General features: G+C 38.1%; 1 protein-coding gene across 3 annotated transcripts in view; it reads left to right on the top strand.

The window, feature by feature from the left end:
* Positions 1-433: 433 nt before the first annotated feature.
* The window catches only part of ERCC6 (ERCC excision repair 6, chromatin remodeling factor), a 44,134-nt gene continuing 27,964 nt past the window's right edge, over positions 434-16,603 (top strand). The window contains exons 1-6 of one of the 3 annotated variants that reach the window (XM_068197586.1): positions 434-450; positions 1,225-1,658; positions 4,090-4,210; positions 6,166-6,274; positions 7,935-8,661; positions 15,728-15,853. In XM_068197586.1, coding sequence (XP_068053687.1) covers positions 1,228-1,658; positions 4,090-4,210; positions 6,166-6,274; positions 7,935-8,661; positions 15,728-15,853 — 1,514 coding nt within the window. In that variant the 5' untranslated portion in view covers positions 434-450; positions 1,225-1,227. Of the gene's footprint in view, positions 455-1,146; positions 1,659-4,089; positions 4,211-6,165; positions 6,275-7,934; positions 8,662-15,727; positions 15,854-16,603 lie in introns of those variants that run through there. The other 2 variants (XM_068197584.1, XM_068197583.1) reach the window with 2 other exon arrangements.

The raw sequence follows: 16,603 nt of genomic DNA, 5'->3' as shown, positions 1-16,603 counted from the left end.
CCAACCAAGGCTGCCAGCAAATAAAACTCAGTTCTGCTGCCCGAAGGAGTGGAAGCCGGATGCGGGAGTTTCACGACGCTAAATGGGGAGGCAGAAGGCCAGAGGGAGCGGCGGGACAGATTCCGTATCTGCTCCCGTCACCAGCTCATCCCCGGGGAGGCGCCGACGGGACCAGGCCGCGCCGCCCCGGGCCGTCCCGCGCAGCCGCCGCGCTGGCCCCGCCGCTGCGGAAGTGACGCGCGGCGCGGCGCGGGCCCGTGCAGGCGCAGTGCCGGAGCCGTGCCGGTGCGAGCAGTGCGGCCCGGCCCGGCCCGGCCCGGCCCGGCGGTACCGCTGCCGCTGCCGCTGCGGGGCCGCGGCTCGGGCACAGCCCGGCGGGAGCCGCAGCCCCGCGCCTGCCCGTCCCAGCCCGCAGCCCCGTCCCAGCCCAGCGCTCGCTCGCACGCAGAGGTGGGTGAAGCGGCGCTTCTGCCCCAGCACCGCTTGGTGCAGGCGGGGCACAGGGCCCCGGGGTTCCGCGGAGGAGGCGGGCCGGGCGTGGTGTGGTACCTGGTGCCTCAATGCAGGACCAAGCCCTTGCGGGCGTGTTCCAAGCGGGTGGGAGAAAACCGTGAGGTGGGACTGGGATCCGTGGGCTGCCGTGCTAGGAGAGGTTGCTGAACCGCACCAGCTCCAGGTTTGCCTTACTGTGTCAGTCCTGCATTAATGTCCTGAGAAATGAGGTGCTTTATCCTCCACTTTAAAGCTGAATTGTCAAACTAAAGCTTACGGCCTTCTACACTCTCTGGTGCTTTCATTGGCAAGTCTAAACCTGTTTCTGAAAGTTGTATTTTTAGGGTTTGGGTATATTAAGTTGCATATGTTTTTGTTATGTCACAGTCTTTTGGAGCATGACCATTTACACACAAGACTGAGTTCACTGTCTGGCAAGAAGAGTAATTTTTACACGTTGTCTTATTTGTCTTCATATCAGTGTTTTCCAGGAGGGTTAAACACAGTTGTCTCTGAGAGGGTTTGGCCATCTTTTGATAGTGGAAGTTGGTGTGGAGATGTCTCTGAAGGGATGACTGCTGGAAAAGTAGACTACCAGGTGTTTTGAAACAAGAATTTATTATAAACCTGCTTATTGGTTTGCGTACTTTTTGGGGTGGCGCAGTCTTCATGAGGAGCTTTGTATGTGTGGATGTTCTTATGATAATGTGCTTCTTTGTTGCCTTTGAGCAGAGGATGCCAACACACAAGAGCCACCTGCCAGACAGTATCCAAGAACAAGAGTCTGCCACTACTTCAAGCAATGATTGCCTGCATAATGATGAGGACTTGGGAGCTGAACAGGAAAATGGCATTTGTAACAATGGTGTGGGTAATAATATCGGAGTTCCCAGCTCTGACTGCCAGGCTTCCACTTCCATGGCTGTTCCTTTGGAGGTTCCCAGAAGAGGACATCCCCTTTTACAGATCAACAGGCAGCAGATTCAGTCTGTCTCATGTAGTGCACATGCTGCTGAGCTCAAAGATTTAGGAGTTGATGTCTATGACCAGGATGTGTTGGAGCAAGGAGTTCTTCAGCAAGTAGATAATGCAATTAATGAAGCGACTAAAGCAGCAAAAATAGCTAATGCATCAAAAGAGTATGAGTCAGTACTGGAGGATTTAAGGTAAATTGTGTTTTTTCTTACTGTTTTTTTTTTTCTACTACTGACAATCTAATGAGACTTGATGTCTCACGTTTTTAAAATCATAAAGAGAAAAAGATGTTTATAAAGTGCGTGATCCCAGGTACTCTTTGGAGTCACCTTTTAAAAATGAAGAAAATATTTTTCACATTAGACAATGCTTCATTGCTTTTATTTGACTAATCCAGTCATGCATCAAGGCAGCAGTGTAGAGTGCACTTCCTTTTTCTGCTTTGTCTCCTACCTCTCCAAGATGCATCTGTTTTCTGAGCAGTGGAGAATGGCATTATACTCTGTTATTGCAAGTTACAGTCAGAAGAAGTGTCACTTCCTCAATTCTGTATGTTTCGTGGGGTCGTCTGCTTTGAGTTATGTTCCTTCTGTAACTTGGATGACTCCATCTCATGGATGTCCTACAACCAAAACAGCCTTATCACAAGTGTTTGTAAGAAGTGCTTAATGGTACATTAAAAGAACCAAATGCTTGAGTAACATTGATACTATTGGTAGTAGAAGACTTTGAGGAATAGGACCCAGTAATCTTTCCAGTTTTGATCTCCCTTTCTGTTTCCTGTCTCATTGTGGAGTTACTATGTGAACTATTGCAGGTAAATTATTCTACTGGTGTATGTTTCCCTGTATTGCATTAATGGTATTTTTTTAGTGCTCTAGAGTGCTGTAGGTCTCAATTATATGTACTTCATTAATTTTCCAGCTTGGGTGTGGAGATGTGAAGTTAAATAAGTTTGCAGCACTGAAATCTAATTTTGAGTGTTGTGGAGCAGAAAAACATAATGAGTAAGGTGTTACTGAGAGAAAGAATGGAGCAGCATAACCATTACAGTTGAGTATGTGGTTATTGAAAGAGTGATGTGCAGCACTGTTAATTAGTTTATGTTTTCCCATTTTTCTTTCACAAGCGTCCTCTGATTTTTCTTATCCCTCTATTTTCACCTTTCACTCCAAGTCATAAAACAAGATTTACATGAGGGACTGCATATGGTTTATGCAGATTTGCACAATCTTGTCTGCATAAAATGTAATGTGAGAATCTGAAAGTTGATTTTTGAGGAAACTGACAGGTGTAGCTGACTTTGAGCAAAGGGACTAACAAAACTTAGACATGAGTAAAGAATGATGGAATTCCTTAAAATCCTGTAGCACAGTGTATGCATGACTAGAGAAAAAATCAGGGAAGAAGTGGTTTTTAGTTGGCAGAGTTTGTGTTAGAAGCTGCATGATTCTATAATATACACACAAATTTAAGCAGAAAAAGGATAATAAAATTGTTTGAAGTTAAATCCAGTTTAAATTCCAAAGTCCTGTTAATTAAAGTTTTGTGGAAGAGAGTGCCAAGGAAGCAAGAGCCAAAATTAGGAGATGTGCAGGAGGATGGTGCAAAGCAGCACAACTGGAGAGTGAGAAAGAAAGGGGATAGTTCAAAAATGTTAAAAGAGAATGGAGAAGTAAGGATGGCAGTGATTGCTGGGGAGCTGGTAGAATATATCTCCTTGGAAGGATTACAGTGGTAGAATTTAGATTAGAGCTCAAGTAAATGTGGCCCAAAAATTTCCTCCCTGGCAACAGAGAAGACTTCTTTAGTACTTTTCTTTGCATACAGGGCGGGGGGGGAAATGGCTGCTTTGCAGGTCTTGTGAACAGTTGTCTTTGCCTTTTTTCATAATGTTTTGAGATTCTAATTTGTCTATCCTTATGAAGTATTCTGATATATGAATTAACAAGCCTAGGTTTGTTGCTTTTGGTGGTGGAGCACTTCCTTCTTCCTTGCAAATGAATTCAACAGCAGAAACATTAGGTTGTAGCATGTAGTTCTACTTGAATTTCTTATTTTATATGGAAACATGAAAAATGGTAGTGCATGAGTAGGAGAAGTTTAATGTTGATGTGCTCTTAATTCTTTGAACTAGTCTGTCTCGTAAAATTGCATTTTTGTCTTGTAATCTACTTTTTGCATAAAAGATAAAAAATATTTCTCCTTATATAATGGCATCAAACCATTAAAACCATTTTAGAAAATTAAAACATGGGGTTTCCCATTTAGATTTTTGGGTTGTTTTGTTTACCTTGAATAATAAAAACAACCACTCTTGCTTGTCCTCATCAGACTTGTAACTTTTGAGTACTAAATACTACAGTAGTTGTTCAGTTTAAGTACTTCTGGAATTTTACTATTAGCAAAATTTAGTTTAAAACTATTTTATGATGTACAGCTTTTTTAAATGTTAGCATTTCCAGTGTTGTTTAAATATATTATGCTTACTCAGAACCTTACCTTTAGAGCTTTTTAAGTCTTAAGTTAAATCTCCTGGAATGTTTAAATTGTCAGAATCGAGAGTGTGCTGTTTTCTTTTCTACAATTTACCAATTCATTGCAATCTTATTATTTTTTCAGATCATGTACAACATCTCTGAGACATATAAATAAAATTATTGAGGAACTTTCACCTCAAGCTGCTGACAACAAAAATATTAACAGAAAACTAGATTCTGTAAAACGGCAAAAATATAACAAGGTAATTGGATTACAGTAATTTCCTGTTGACAGTACTTAGTTTGTACTTTGTCTTAAGGTTTGGCTTTTGTTATATAATTCTTAATTATATAGTTCAGAGTCAGTCTAGAATTGCTGTTCCTTTCCTTTAAAATGGTTTCATATAATTTAAAAATTTAAAGTGCTGATTTGGTTTTTTATTCTGAGTTTTGGAACAAGATATAAAGCTGAAGTTCCAGTCTTCCAATTCAGAAGATTGATCTGCATTAATTTAATTAAGACCCTCATAGTAGTATTTGGAGAGTTGACCAAGCCTTGTTAGGGTATGATTCAGTAGTTTAACTAAATCTCAGGTCTCGTGGTTATTCCTTCCTTGTGTTCTTTTCTTTCATTACCTGTATCTTGTCAGTACACATAATTTCTCTCTGTGAGCCCCTTTAACTCATTGTTTTGTCAGAAGCTGCTGCAGCTTTTTTCTGCCAGAGCAGAGAGTTAAGGGAGTTGTAAAGCAATCCAGCTGGCATCAGGGTAATGTAGGCAGTAGACCTTTACAGCTGTGGATAGGAAAGAGATTTGAGAAAAGAGAAGCTTCTACTACTCAGGAATGTAACATCTTGATCAGCTCATTGTCTGCTGGAAATTCACCCTAATACTTTCTCGAATGATAAACCTGACTGTGAAACTTACTGTCCTTTGCCCTCAGAAGGCCATTCTTAGGTCATTTGCCACTGACTCATTCACTTGTAGTTTTTTAACCTTGAGAATTTCAGAAGCCCAGATAATACAGTGCTCATAATTTAGCCAATTAAGAAAGTGATGGGACAGTACAGAGCAGTGGCAAAGGGCTAGAAAAAAGTAGCTGGAGATAGGAGGAAGAAGTGCATTAAACCTGACTTACTATTAAAGAATGATCACTATTCTGCATGTTTTCGTACTGCTTGAGGACATTTGCACACATGTTAGTTGCAGGGGAAGTTCAGACCTCCTTGCCAGTTGGTTGTTAACAGTCTTTGAAGTGAAAGAAAAAAAAATCTCATTTTGAAAATCATAAGCCATAAAAGTGGTCCTAATAACCTGAATTTTGCAATGGATTTGATTTTTACTGAAGAATGTACCTTTCTAGGTAAGGAAACACTTCCAAAGCATGGAGTTACAAATGTGAAGGTTACATTGCCTGTGTCTTTGTTTTACTGGTTGCAATGTTTTGTTTCATAAAGGAAAGTTAGCAACATCAAGGAATCATGCCATCACAACTAGATACACTGTTGAGGATATTATAATCATAAAAAAAGGTGTAACAGAAGAATTACTGGCTAAGAATGATTTTCATAGCAGTAATAAACTATATTTCTTACATAATCTGTAACATTGGTCTTTTGAAGTCATTTACTTTTTATTTTTTGCTGTTAAACTAACTGTGACCACTCCTGAACTAACCATGTACAAGCACCTATCAGGATGTTGGATTGATTTACAATTTCAGTTCTTTGTAACAAAACTCTCCAAAACTTCTGTGATGACAAATAAATCTTTGTAAATGTTATAGGTGTTATTTGTGGCTTGGTAGTCATGAACCCAGTCTTGCAGTCATGAACAAATCTCTTGGTATTCTCTGTGCATCTCAGCAGTCTGCTTTGATGGGCTTCCTTCACTAGAATCAATACATAAAATGGCCTTAAGAAATGTACATAAAAATACAGTTTGCACATGAATTCTCTGTGTGTAATCAGCCTGATCTTACTATATACATATGGTAAGATAATCATACACCCAAAACGGTGTCTCCTGTGGGTTGGAACCCTACAGTATTATGGTGACACTTTTTTTGCACTTTTTTTTCCTCAAGTGTGATACTGTAAATACTTGAATATGAGATTCTTGTTGAAAATACTGCAAATATATTGATTTAAGTGTTGTTTAAAAGGTTAGCAAATTTATAAAGCAGATTAAAAATTAAATACATAATTCTCATTGAAGGAGCAACAGCTGAAGAAGATAAAAGCAAAACAAAAACGTCTTCAAGGAATACTTGGTTTAACAGACTTTGCTGATGAAGCAAATGAGATTGAATATGAGGAAGATGAAGGTATGTATAGGAAAAGGCTGAAAGTTCTGTTCTACTTTGATGTAATGCCTTTTTCTTTTTTGTTTGAAGCTATTTTGTAAGATTTTTGCCAGTAAGGAAATAAATTTCAGTGGTTGGCTTTCAAAGAGAGTTGAGAACACTTACTCTGTACACCTGCAGATTTGCAAATCTTGACATATTCATGTGGGAAGTTTTAAAAAATGCATGTTAATCCGTGTTCAGCTGTGTAGGGATGACTGAGGCACATTAGAGTATTGGGCTTAATAAATTGGAAATCCTAACATTTTTTTCACAGCTAATTTGATAAAGATGACTAACATCATGATTGAATTACATTTTATATGCTGGATGCTATCAATCAGCATTAACAAAATTGGTTTTTCTTACTGTTGGGAAGTATCACTAGAAATGGAAGGGGGAAGTGCTGCTTCTTTCAGGCTGCAGTGTGATTTTTAAAATGAAAATTTATTTTTCTTCCATAATGTATGTTGCCTCAGTGTTTTACTAGGTGTTCTTTCTCTCTGTTCTCTGCAAACTAAGCTTGGCCACAGTCAATAACCTGCAGTATTCTGCAGGGCAGGTTTGGGTCCCATTGATGTCTGTGCATCACCTTTGGGTTCTATTGATATTTGCAGAGGTGGAAAAACTCCTTGTGCTGTTTGACCCTTGCACATGTTGCTGCAGTAGATTCCCATCTTGCACAGCTCATGCTTCTCTCCTGATTCAACAACACTTAAAGGAGTCAAAGCCTCAGTTAACTTTTCTCAGTAGAAAAGCATCTTAAATCCTATTTTGTCTGAAGGGCTCATGCAGCAAAACTCAGGCATCCCGTGTGTTGAACTGTAACTAAGAAGGGAGTGGAGCCCAACAGAAGAAATGGAGCAGTTCCAGTAGGAAGGGGTGGAGATGGAGGGGTTTTAATGCCTGGTGCACTGTCGTTACTCATTAAACATATGATAGATACAGTGCTTTAAAATGGGACATTTAAAGCTGTGCTGGCAATCCTCATGGACTTATTTTGAAATTCTGGGTCCCAATAATAGATTTCAGGGCAGAATTCCCCTTCAGCTTCCTGAATTCAAGAGCTTTTCTTTCTCTTTGGTTTCAAACAGCAGTTACAGTTTGTGTATAGTAAGTGCACCTAAAAGTGCTCTTTTATGGCAGAGTGCTGTGCAGCCAATCTGACTTTAAAAGTCATCATCTTCATATTAGTATTGTAGGCTAGGAAGACAGGTTTTGGGTTTTTTGGTTTTGTTTTATTGCTTGTTGTTTTCTCATTGGGTTTTTTTGAAGCATATGGTAGGACAATCTGTGTTTTGTGGGATTTTTGTCTGCTGTGGTGTGGTAATCAAGATGTCAAATTTCAAGCTTTTGAGTAGGACTCAAAAATCAGTAATAAAATTGAAATGGGCAGTGTTGCTGCAGATGGGAACACAGTGGTTTCTTTTTCTGAAGATGGTGACATGCTAACAATTGACAACATAGGTGGTACATAAGAGTTCATGTATCATTGGGAATTGTAATTTTATGGTAGTTCTTGCTGCTGTGTGTTGTTTCAGAAGTATTTGCGTTTTGATAGTATGTGTAACACCCTTGTTCCTGTGTTATAGCTACACAGAAGGTGTTAAAGGCATGCTGTGTGTTCTGACTTTTGTTGTAGAACCTGGTCCATCATCCCTTGGCAGTATGCTTATGCCTGCTCAGGAAACAGAGTGGGCAGAGCTCATCCGAACTGGTCAGATGACTCCATTTGGAACTAAAATACCTCAGAAGCCAGAGAGGAAGGCACGACAGTTAAGGCTAAATGAAGCATCTGATTTTGAGAAGTACTTAGCAGACCAGGCTAAATTGTCATCTGAAAGAAAGAAGTTATCCCGTCACAAAGGAGCAAAGAAGAAAGCACAAGCCAAAAATGTTCAGTGTGTGGCTCCTGCAGCTGCCACAAAGGAAAAAAGTGGTAAAGCCCTCTCAAAAACAGATAAGCGTCTAAAAAAACACTTGAGAGAGCTTCAGAAGCATGCCCTTCAGATTCATTCAAAGGCCAGGATTCCAAAGGAAGAGAAATATCTTGAGGCCAAAAAGTGCAGGTATGAACAAGAGGATGATAGTGGGGAGTCTGAGTATGTACCTGATGAGGAGCTCTTTGATCCAGAAGCAGCAGAAGAGGAAGAAGAACAGGCATCTTCTCTTGCTGAGAATGATTCTGATTATGAACTTAAGAGTTTATCAAGAAGAAAAAAACATTTGGTGAAGAAGGGTTTTAAAGAAGCTGAAAATGATGCTGACTTTGTTCCAAGCTCTGAGGAAGAGGAGCATACACCAGGGAAGCTAAAAGTGAGACGATGGAGAGATGATGGAGATGTGGACTATTATAAACAGAGACTAAGGTTAGTCCTAGATATTATTATTAATAATAATAATAAATTAGTATGTTGAACATGCAAAGGACAATAGCTATAATAGACTGCTAGGGAGTGTGTTGAAGTAAGGGAAATGAGGTAGTCAGAAGGATCATAGATAGTCTTCCAGAAGGGTTCAAATGTGGAGCTTAATTACAATAACTTTGCTGTTGAATTTTTCTTGTTTTTATAGGTCCTTATTTGTGACTCACCTGTGCTAATCTGTAATTTATGAAATTTATATAACCTATGTGTTGGTGATCACAGGCATGTTGTCTCTTTCCTAGTATAAAGGTTAAGCTTCATATAATAAACTTCAGCTTGTTGATGGCATGTGTACTTTTAATTAGGTACCTTTACTGAACATCCTTCAGGTAGTTACATAGTCCTCTAGAAAATCATGGAACTTGAAAACAGCTTCTTTAGAGTGAAAGGAAGAGCATGTATTAGGACAGTCAGTGAAGGGTGACTGATGTAGTGATAAAGCCTAGCATAGGAATTTGATTAATTCTTGGGAAGCTCAAATTTTACACTTCTGTGGAAATATAAAATCTTATGGTTTTAAATGGTGCTGCGTCACAGAAGGAATCAGGAAGTAGAGGTATAAACACCATCTCTCTGGTGGTGAGCCTGGGTTGCTGTGGAGGAAGAGGTATCTTCTGGTAGCAGAAGTGCTCTCAGTTGTAGAAAATATCATGTGGTAAGAGCCCAACTTCACTTTCACATCCCAGGTTACAAAGGCAGATTAGGAACTGATATAAGGCAATAGGTTTGCAAATCCAGGACATTGCTTTTCAAAAGTAAGGCATAGTTTATTGCTCTTGAGTAGAAATTTTGGCAAGAGGCTAATCTGAACAATGTCCAAAGGGTCAAAAAAAATATTTTCTACTGGATGCATTAACAAATCTAATTGTTCTTAATCAGTAAAATATTTACTGGTTTATTGAATAAAACTGTATTCTTCACATTTAAAGTAGACGAATATTAAATCATTTTTAATTCTGTGTTTTCATCAAGAGTAATTTATTTTGATTGAAAGTTTTAATATGACTCACAGTTTAAATTCATGCAAAAACGTTTTTTAATAACGTTAAGATTGTGACAATTTATCCTTAGCAAAGTCATATCATAGACTACATTTCTTTTGGTTACTGAAGTTACAATAAAAGCCTAAATGAATTTTAGAAATATCAATAACTGTAATTGCTACCAAAACACTACATCTCTTAAAAATTTCATAGCTACAGTTATTGTGGCTGTTAAGCTGCAGCTGTCCACATTGATGTTTTTATGCTGACACCCCCAGGTAATCTTCATTATGGGAAATGCCATGAGAAAATAAAATGTAGTGAATTAAGAAACATATTAACAATGCTATAGAAATGCTGTCATTTGCTTACATTTATATCTTGTTTCATGTCAGTTTTACTTTTGAATGCAAACGAATGGGTGAGATTATGGTATATTTTACCCGTGAGAGAGGCAGAAGAAAGTCCTTCAGGATTACTTTATTCTTCTGAACATCTAGTCTTGTGCTTGGCAATGAATTCAGTCCTACACTCCTAGAGACTGAAAATGAGTTTCCTTAACATTAAAACTTTTCAGAGATGGGACTTCAAGAGATTGGTCTGTGTCAAGGGGAAACTACGTTGATGTTGTTAAAGCAGGATAATTAGCTAACTGCATGAGTGCAGAGCATCTCTAGAACAAGAGACTGTTGTCAGAATAGGAGCTGTTGTCTGTAGGAAATGTCAGGCAGGAGAGCAGCCCGTCCTTCTAAAGGCAGCTTCCAGAGGTTGGCCTAGTCACTCAAAGTAAGGTGTGAGCAATGGAACATGGAAAAGTAAAATTTAGCTATGCAGAATCAGGTTAGACTGTCAGGAATTTCAGTTTTTTTCCCTTGTGTGGGTCTTGCCTTTCTCTAGTTACTGTTACTGGAGCCCTGTTGCTGTGTAGACATGCAGATGAACAAAATCTTCTGTTCTGAAAGGTCAATGCCTACTGTGAATTCATAGCTTGCTAGAATAGTGAACGGTGCCAGGAAACATCAGGGTTATGGAGAGTAAGGTAAATAGGATACTGTCATGCACCTATAGATAATTCAAATATTCACTGAAAATTAGTGTATTGTCATTCCCAGCTATCCATCCTGGCTATTACCAGCTGAACCCAGAGGCTTAGGTAGTCAGTCTCTAGGATGGTACTGGAGTGTCTCAGAGACTTGATCCCCAACAACAGGTATATTACAAGTGTCTGTGTCATACTCAGTAATGACCATCTTGATCTAGAACTGTTCAAAATTGGAGCTGGTGGGATCAAAACCTGTTCCCTCCTGCCCAGTGGAATGCTCAGATGTCGTGGTTTAACCCCAGCCAGCAGCCTGGCCCCATTCAGCCACTCACTCACTCCCCTACCAGGGGAGAATAAGAAAGGTAAAAGCTGGAAAACTCCTGGGCTGAGATAAAGGCAGCTTAATAGGGAAGGCAAAAGCCCTACACAGAGGCAAAGTAGAACAAGGAGTTATTTCACTACTTCCATGGGCAGACAGGTGTTCAGCCATCCCCAGGAGAACAGGGCCCCATCTCAGATAACGATGACTTGGGAAGACAAACTCCATCACTGCAAATGTTCCCCCATTCCTCCTTTTCCCCCACTCTATGTACTGAGCATGATGCCATCTGGTCTGGAATAGCCCTTTGGTCAGTTGGGGTCACCTGTCCTGGCTGTATCTCCCCCCAGCCTCCTGGCCAGCGTGGCAGCATGAAAAGGCTTTGGCTCTGTGTGAGCCCTGCTCAGCAATGACAACATCTCTATTATCAGCCCTGTGTGCAGCACAAATCCAAAACAGCCCCATACCAGCCATGTGAAGAAAATTAACTTGCTTCATACCAAACCAGCACGTCAGGTCATGGCACAGTCAGTTTATTTGAAGACTATGGAAAGGATGAAAATGAACCTGTTTTTCAACTTATTTTACCAAGAAGCACAAAACAATAGTAACCTTGAATGCCTATTAAATGTGTAGTAAGTAAAACTTTTTTTTTGTTTTTTCTCAACAAGAAAGTTGCTACTTTTTTATTTGTGTTATTCTCAAGCTTTGCAGATACGGAAACCACAAAGTATCAAGATTTTGTTTGTATTATTTAAAGCTTTCCTTTACATATATTAAAATGCCAAGCATAAGTATAAAGTAATTTTTTCTGCTTATATGTAGTTAATACATTACATTATTGACATCAGGATGGTGTCAGTATAAGGTAATAGCTTGGAGCCATAATAAACCTTAGCAGTCTTAAGTACATTCTTCCCATACCAGGTGTCAGTATGTATCTGCCTGCTGCTTCAAGGAAGGAATTACAAGTCATATTATGGAAGATCAGTGCTGTATCTATGTTTTCTTGTGTATTCTGTATAGCTTCTTAAGTACAGTTGTTTGACTTCTATTGCTGTCAAGTGCACAGAGGCAAGACTGAGAAAGCTGTTTCTTTTCTTGTCTCTCAAGTGATATCGAGGTAGTTGAGTAGCAGGAAGTTTTGACTGTCAGTACACAAAACAGTTGATACATAAAGAAAAAAATAGTGTTAAAATTAAATTGGTTTTCATGGATCAGTTTTCATGTGCTAGCTTTCTTTGATATATCTGAGTTACTGAATCTCTCCATGTTTCAAAGTGGTAAGTTAAAAAAAGATTATATACTATCTTCCCTGAAAGATACTTTCTTAAAGCATTCTTACTGCTTTTTAAAGTGACAAAGCCAGGACACAAATGAAGAAATATTTTCTCTCACTCACTGAGTACACCTTTCATTCTAAACTCAAGTGTGTAATTGTCTACATCAGTCTTCATTTACTTATGGAGGCTTGTGGTACTAACTGTAAGTATTTCATCTGTTAGGACATACCAATTAAATCCACCCATATAGACCATAAAAAGTTAGATCAAAAAAGCAATATTGAATGTGTCAATTTACCAAATTAGAATAATCTGTAAGGGATTCTTAGCTGTATAAAATATAAAACATATTGTGCTTCGCAAATGCAAACTATATTAAATACTCAGCTTGGTTCCTGACTGCATTTAAAAAAAAAAAAAAAAAAGTCGAATTGTGCTCATTACTGTTTTGGATGCAGAATTTCTTTCTAGGGTATTGCAATAAGTTTGAAATGGGCTTAGTATCTGAATACATTCTTATATTAAGAAGAAATTTAATTGTATGATATATGGCTTTCATACTTCACTTTTAGGGATAAAATTATGTCAGTGACAATGGACTATTATGTAAGACACATTTCTCAAAGGTCATGCTCTGTTTTAAAGAGATTTTGGTAATATAGTAAAACCTTTATTTTCTGATTGTTTAGGCATACTAATGGTGTTTAACTGATGTGTGTAAGAAATATATTGACCAAATGAGCAGTAAGTTACTGCATATTTAAGTCAAAGATGATGACCACTATTTCTCCCTCCAGAGTCTGACTTCCAGGGAAAGGTACAAGACCAGAGTAGCCAACAGACTGACCTGGTCTTGGAAATAGTGTTTGTCCTCCTGTGACTTAAGCCATTTGGATATTTACACTTTTCTAAGTAAAATAATGACGTTTCAGTGTAGAATATCTTAATGGTGTGTGTTACGTTAAGTTCACAGCTTTTCAGAAACTGAATAGCTTCTTCAAACTTTGAAAGTTGTTTGTGATAGCAAGTTGCTACTATTTCTTTAAACTGGTAATTGATGGCTGAAAACCTCTAGACATTTGGAAGAGATGTAGTACTTCAGGGAAGTAACAGAGCATGTAAAAAGGATATGGTTTTTTAGGAAAATTAAGTACAAGGTTTATTAGTTCAAATTCTATATATTTTCCATGTATAATTTTAGGAGAAATCCCAATATCGGTCACACTTCTTGAAGAAAACGTACTAGCTATATGGAGGTGAAGTGCCTAAATTCCTGGACAGCTTCGAATTAACCTTGGAGTTTCCTCTTGGTTGTTTCTGGATCACTTTTCCCAATGCACACTAGAGGGCAATCTGCTCCTTCCCAGGGGAGGCTGCCGCTCCTGTGTTGGCTGGTGGTGATTCCTGTTGGAGTACAAAATTAATAGCAAATTCTTGTACAAATTATTGCCCTGCTTGGGTTTAGTATGGATTGTTTACCTACATGTCTCTTTAGAAGAGACAGGTAATCTGTAGTTGTTTTAATTTTTGTGTGGTAAGTAGGAATTTCCTTCCTCGGTTTGAGTCCTGTCATAACCCAGTCAGATGAAATAATGAAGTTGTAGCATGTCTCAGCTCCAGCAGTGATGCAGTCTGAAGCAATGACTATCGGCATTTGTCGATTTGAATTTCTTTTTCTGGAACTCAGAAATGTAAGACCCTCTGTGCCTGATAGCATAACACTGTAGTACTGCAGAAATGTAAATGCATTCTTATGCTGTGACTCTGGAATGTATCATATCTGCCTGCTAGACTGCAGACCATGAGTGTAATGTTGTAATTTAGCAGACTGCTAGTCTAAGATAAGAGATTTCCATTTCTGTTAGAATAGGTTTATAAAAGAGGAAAACACTGACACTTCATGTGTTTTTACTACTTAGCTGGATTCATGATTTCATGTAATGAAATTAGAAGAATCCTATATAAACATTAGCAAATCATCAGTTTTAAACAGCAAACTGAAGACTGTCGTTGTTCATCTAGTTTTTTCCCTGTATGTGCTCTTTTTTCCCTCCATCATTATTTTTGCATCTGAAGACATCTTGACTTAAGAGATCAAAATACGCTTCAGTGAAACTGGCTCTCTAAACCTGACCAGCACTGTGTTGTCTTAGTTTATCAGTGCTTTCATTCTTGGCAGTGATTGCAACTTGTGTGTATTTGGAGATGGTGGTTTTTATTTTGAGTTAATAGAACAATACCAAGTTTGTGACTAGTTCCATAAAGTAAGACTTGAAGTATTTTCTCAAAAGGTACTGCTGAAAAGCCCATCTAGAAACCTCACACAATCAGCTTTCTTTCATGAGAAAGAGTGTATGATTGTATTGCTTGGATGTGAAGTGTTGAACTTCTTCCCTGCTCTCTTGTTCCTAACTCAAGTGTTCTTAAACAAATTTGCCAGATATGCAGAGACCATTAAGTGAACGTTTGCTTTTGCGCTGCTTTCAGAACAGTAGTTTATGGATGTTTTTAATCTGTTGGGTGCCTTGCCAGTTTCTAGGTATTTTGTCAGTTTATCCACCACATGCAGTGTGCCTGCAGTAAATGGCACTTTCAGGAGAGAATTCCAGCAAACGCCAAATTGTCCATGAAGTGCTTTTGGTTGAGTAGTACATAGCCAGCTAGAGTACACTTTACCATTAGAGGCAGATGGGTTTGGGTCACTGAAACACAAGTTCATCATTTCGTGGGAATTTTGAAGATCCTTTGGTACTTTCTCAGCAGTGGGGGAATTATGGGACAGGAAGGTAATTCTCTAAGCTGCCTGGAGTCCAAATAAGTTGAGGCTGCAAACCACAAATAACACTGTAATTCCAAAACCTCATAAAACTCATTCTCTTAATAATGACTCCGTTACAGATTTAGAGCATGTTTCCAACTGAGTCTTCTCTATAAGATTATACACTGCTTCACTTTTCTCTACAGGAAGGAAGTTAAATTTAAGTGTTCGATTAAATTAATAAAATAGCTTTGGAACACCTAAACTTTATCATTTTTTTTATGGAGGGGGGTTTAAGGAGAGGGAGATTTAAAGAGTTTAAAGTTGCCAGGCTTTTTGGTGCTATTAGCTATTGATTCCATTATATTAGTATTTTTGTCTATAGAAAATTAGAAAATTGTAACTAGCTGTAAAACATGTGCCTTTTATAAATACCTTAATATATCAGACATTTCAAGCATTTACTTGCATAATTCTCTCCTCCGAAGGATTGCTATTTTAAATCATTACATCAGAGCATGTGATTTTTTTTTGTTGTTTTTTACTTGATCAAAATTCAGTGTCATTTTCATGCAGAATCTTTTCTATGCTATAATTGAATGTTGATTCCTTGTGTTACTCTAGGAAGTGGCAAAAAGAACGTTTGAAGGATAAAGAACATCAAACAGCTGAGGAACTTTCTGAAGAAAGTGATGTTGAATTTGAAGAGGGTTTCAAAGTACCAGGATTTCTCTTCAAAAAGCTTTTCAAGTATGTATCGTGTACTTTATTTCAATATGCTGCCACTGTATGTTGTTAATAATATTAGTAGTAATGGTCATGATGAGTTCCAGATGACCTTTGCTGTAACTTTTACTTCAGTGAATGATGCCTCAACTTTTGCTTCAATTGTTTCAACAGGAGTCTTTCTTTAAAAAAGATTTCAGGATCAAACTTCAAAGAAATAAACTTACTGTAAGCACAAAATGCAATTATGTGAAGGTGATAACTGTCTGATGTGAATATTGTAAATGTGTATTAGCTAAACTATGAATTGAGAAACTTTCCTTGTCTGTTTGTATAAATGCATTCTTTTATTGATATATGCTTGCTCCTAATTCAGGTGTGGAGTGGTAGAATAATTTTACTTTGAAATATAAGATGATGGCAAGATGTGATAAAAGAAAACAAGAAATATGGTGTTTCTCTGAGTGGAGTGAAATTTTATTTTCTGACAGTAAAAAATATGGAGAACTTTTTCTTTAAGTAACTACTGAAAGTCTTTTCAAAATAACTATTTGTAATTCATATTTTATAATAATCTTGAACATTTTGTCAGGTAAAATTTTAAAATATAGAGAGTGAATTGTTAATTCCTCTAGTAGATGGAAAACACTCTACAACTCATTGTTTAGTTATTTAATACTTAATTACAGATTTCAACATAAGTGTTTTCTGTTTCAGTTTTTTAAAACATAGTGCCCAGTGATGCTTTCAAGTTCATCTCAAAAAAAAAAAAAA

The sequence above is a fragment of the Anomalospiza imberbis genome, chromosome 8, assembly GCF_031753505.1.
Source record: "Anomalospiza imberbis isolate Cuckoo-Finch-1a 21T00152 chromosome 8, ASM3175350v1, whole genome shotgun sequence".
NCBI lineage: Eukaryota > Metazoa > Chordata > Aves > Passeriformes > Viduidae > Anomalospiza > Anomalospiza imberbis.
Note: the sequence above shows the minus strand (reverse complement) of the source record. Positions and strands in the feature narration are given on the sequence as shown.